This window comes from Myotis davidii, unplaced genomic scaffold (assembly GCF_000327345.1).
Source record: "Myotis davidii unplaced genomic scaffold, ASM32734v1 scaffold274, whole genome shotgun sequence".
Taxonomy (NCBI): Eukaryota; Metazoa; Chordata; class Mammalia; order Chiroptera; family Vespertilionidae; genus Myotis; species Myotis davidii.
Genome location: NW_006285613.1, coordinates 1,686,585 through 1,688,855, shown reverse-complemented (window position 1 = coordinate 1,688,855; position 2,271 = coordinate 1,686,585). Strand labels below are relative to the sequence as shown.

At 64.7% G+C, this 2,271-nt stretch overlaps 1 protein-coding gene across 1 annotated transcript in view; it reads left to right on the top strand.

The window, feature by feature from the left end:
* Positions 1 to 6: 6 nt before the first annotated feature.
* The window catches only part of EVPL (envoplakin), a 19,075-nt gene continuing 16,810 nt past the window's right edge, over positions 7 to 2,271 (top strand). The window contains 1 exon segment of the mRNA XM_015559211.1: positions 7 to 114. Coding sequence (XP_015414697.1) covers positions 29 to 114 — 86 coding nt within the window. The 5' untranslated portion in view covers positions 7 to 28.

The following is a 2,271-nucleotide window of genomic DNA, read 5'->3' as shown; positions in this document are numbered from 1 at the left end:
GCCTGAGCCAGCACCTGCCTCCACCACCATGTTCAAGGGGCTGAGCAAAGGCGCCCAGGGGAAGGGGTCCCCCAAGGGCTCCCCGGCCAAGGGCTCCCCCAACAAGCACAACCAGTGAGTGGAGCCGGGATGGGGCCGGTGGGTGGTGCCGGACCCAGGCGTCCCAGTCACCTGGAGGCGCAGCCGGAGCCAGGACCAGCCCAGTGCTGGCATTCGGTGTCCCGAGGCCAAAGGGCCTGGGGGCTGGACTCTTCCTGTCTGAGGCTGAGCTCCAGCCCTGGCAAGAGGCTAGGGGTGGCCTGGGGCTCCTCGTATTCTCAGGGCAGGGGTAGGGGGTGGGAGGAGGGGCTGGGGGCCAGGAGTTGAGGTTGCTCTGCTACATGGGGCCTGAGCAGCTGCCTTCCCTGCTGGGAGGCTGGGAAGCTGGGAGACTGGGAGGTTGGGTGAGCTCCCAGTCCAGGGCCTGGCCCAATAATTTTTAACCTTAGGGGAGGCTGGGAGCCTGGGCAGCTGAGAGGTTGGGAGACTGGGAGGCAGGGAGGCTGGGCTGCTGGGAGGCTGGGAGGAAGGGAGGCAGGGAGGCTGGGCGGCTGGGAGGCTGGGAGCCTGGGCAGCTGGGAGGCTGGGAGACTGGGAGGCTGGGAGACTGGGAGGCTGGGAGGCTGGGAGGCTGGGAAGCTGGAGGCTGGGAGGTGGGAGACTGGGAGGTGGGAGACTGGGAGACTGGGAGGCTGGGAGGTGGGAGGCTGGGAGGTGGGAGGCTGGAGGCTGGGAGGCTGGGAGGCGGGAGCCCAGCTCCAGTTCATGGCTCTGCCCTCAAGGCTCTGCTTGGGCTGGGATGACCCTGGGGACCTGGGCACAGGAGGGGCAGAGGCCTGAGGCCAGAGAAGCCGGGAGCTAGGGGGTAGGGTGCAGCATTCCCCACGAGGCTCTCACCTCAGGCCTTGAGGGTCTGGTCACAGCGTTGGGGTGATTCCCTTACTGTGGTTTGGGGGGGGCGGTGGGAATGGGGAAGGGCCCGCAGGTCCCAGACTCCTCAGAGCCCCGCTTGGCTCACCCGCTCCCTGCAGGGCCCAGCCAGGCTCCCGGGGTCTGCACTGCGGGGTCTGCACTGTGGGGTCTGCACTGCGGGCTGCTGGCATGCTTCCTGCTCTGCCATCAGCCCCCTGGCGGGGAGGGGCAGTTACCTGGAGTCTTGGGCGTGCAAATAAACTGGAGACAGAATGGAGACAAAAACCTATTATCCCGATAGAGATCAGGGCCAAGGGCAACAACACGGAGCCTGGGCTTCGGCACTGAAGTCTCTCATTGGGGTGACCTGTCCTCCCTGGGGCTCTGAGCCCTGCCCAGGTGGAGGCGCCCCTCCTGGCGGGAGCTGGAGGCCAGGTCTGAGGACAGGGTGCCCAGGCTTAGGACCCACAGCTCCCCACCGCCCCCAGGCAGCCTCAGGGTAGTGCTTCCTGGCCTCACCTCTGTCCACACGGCCCTGCCCTCTGGCTGCAGCCCCCCACCCCCACCCCTCTACACAGTCCACTTGTCAGCGTGCGCTATGCACCCCACTGTGTGCGAGACTTCCAGGCACTGGGAATGCCCCCCAACAGAGCTGACCCGCCCTGCCTTCACGCACCGACATCCTCGTGGGATAGAAACCAGCACTTCCCGGGGTGACGACTGCACAGGCTCTGCACTGGGCACTCCAGACGGATTCCTTCTCTTAACACAACACAGCCAGGCAGATACTATTAAAGCCGCACGGTACAAGTGGGAACTCAGGCACAGAGAGGTTCAGTAACTTGCCCAAGGCCACACAGCACAAGGGTGAGAAGGATCAAACTCAGGCTGTGTGTCCGGAGTCCTTTCAGACTGGTCTTTGCTGCACCCCCCTCTGCCCGGGGGCTTGCCCTTTGACCCCTGGTCAAAGCCCAGCTCTGTGAGGGTCTCCCTTCCCAAGACGTGACCTTACAGGGTGACCTTACAGGGTGAACTTACAGGGTGACCTTACAGGTGCCTTGCTCCTGAGGCTTGGCCCACTCCTCCTCCTGTTAGTTCTGCTTGACCCTCTCAGCCCCAGAGAGTGAGCTCAAGGATCCAGCAGGTGCCCCATAGAGGCTGCCAGGTGAGTGCACGCAGATGGCACCCCATAGAGGCTGCCGGATGAGTGCACGCAGATGGCGCCCCATAGAGGCTGCTGGGTGAGTGTCTGCAGAAGGCGCCCCATAGAGGCTGCCGGATGAGTGTATGCAGAAGAAGCCCCATAGAGGCTGCCGGGTG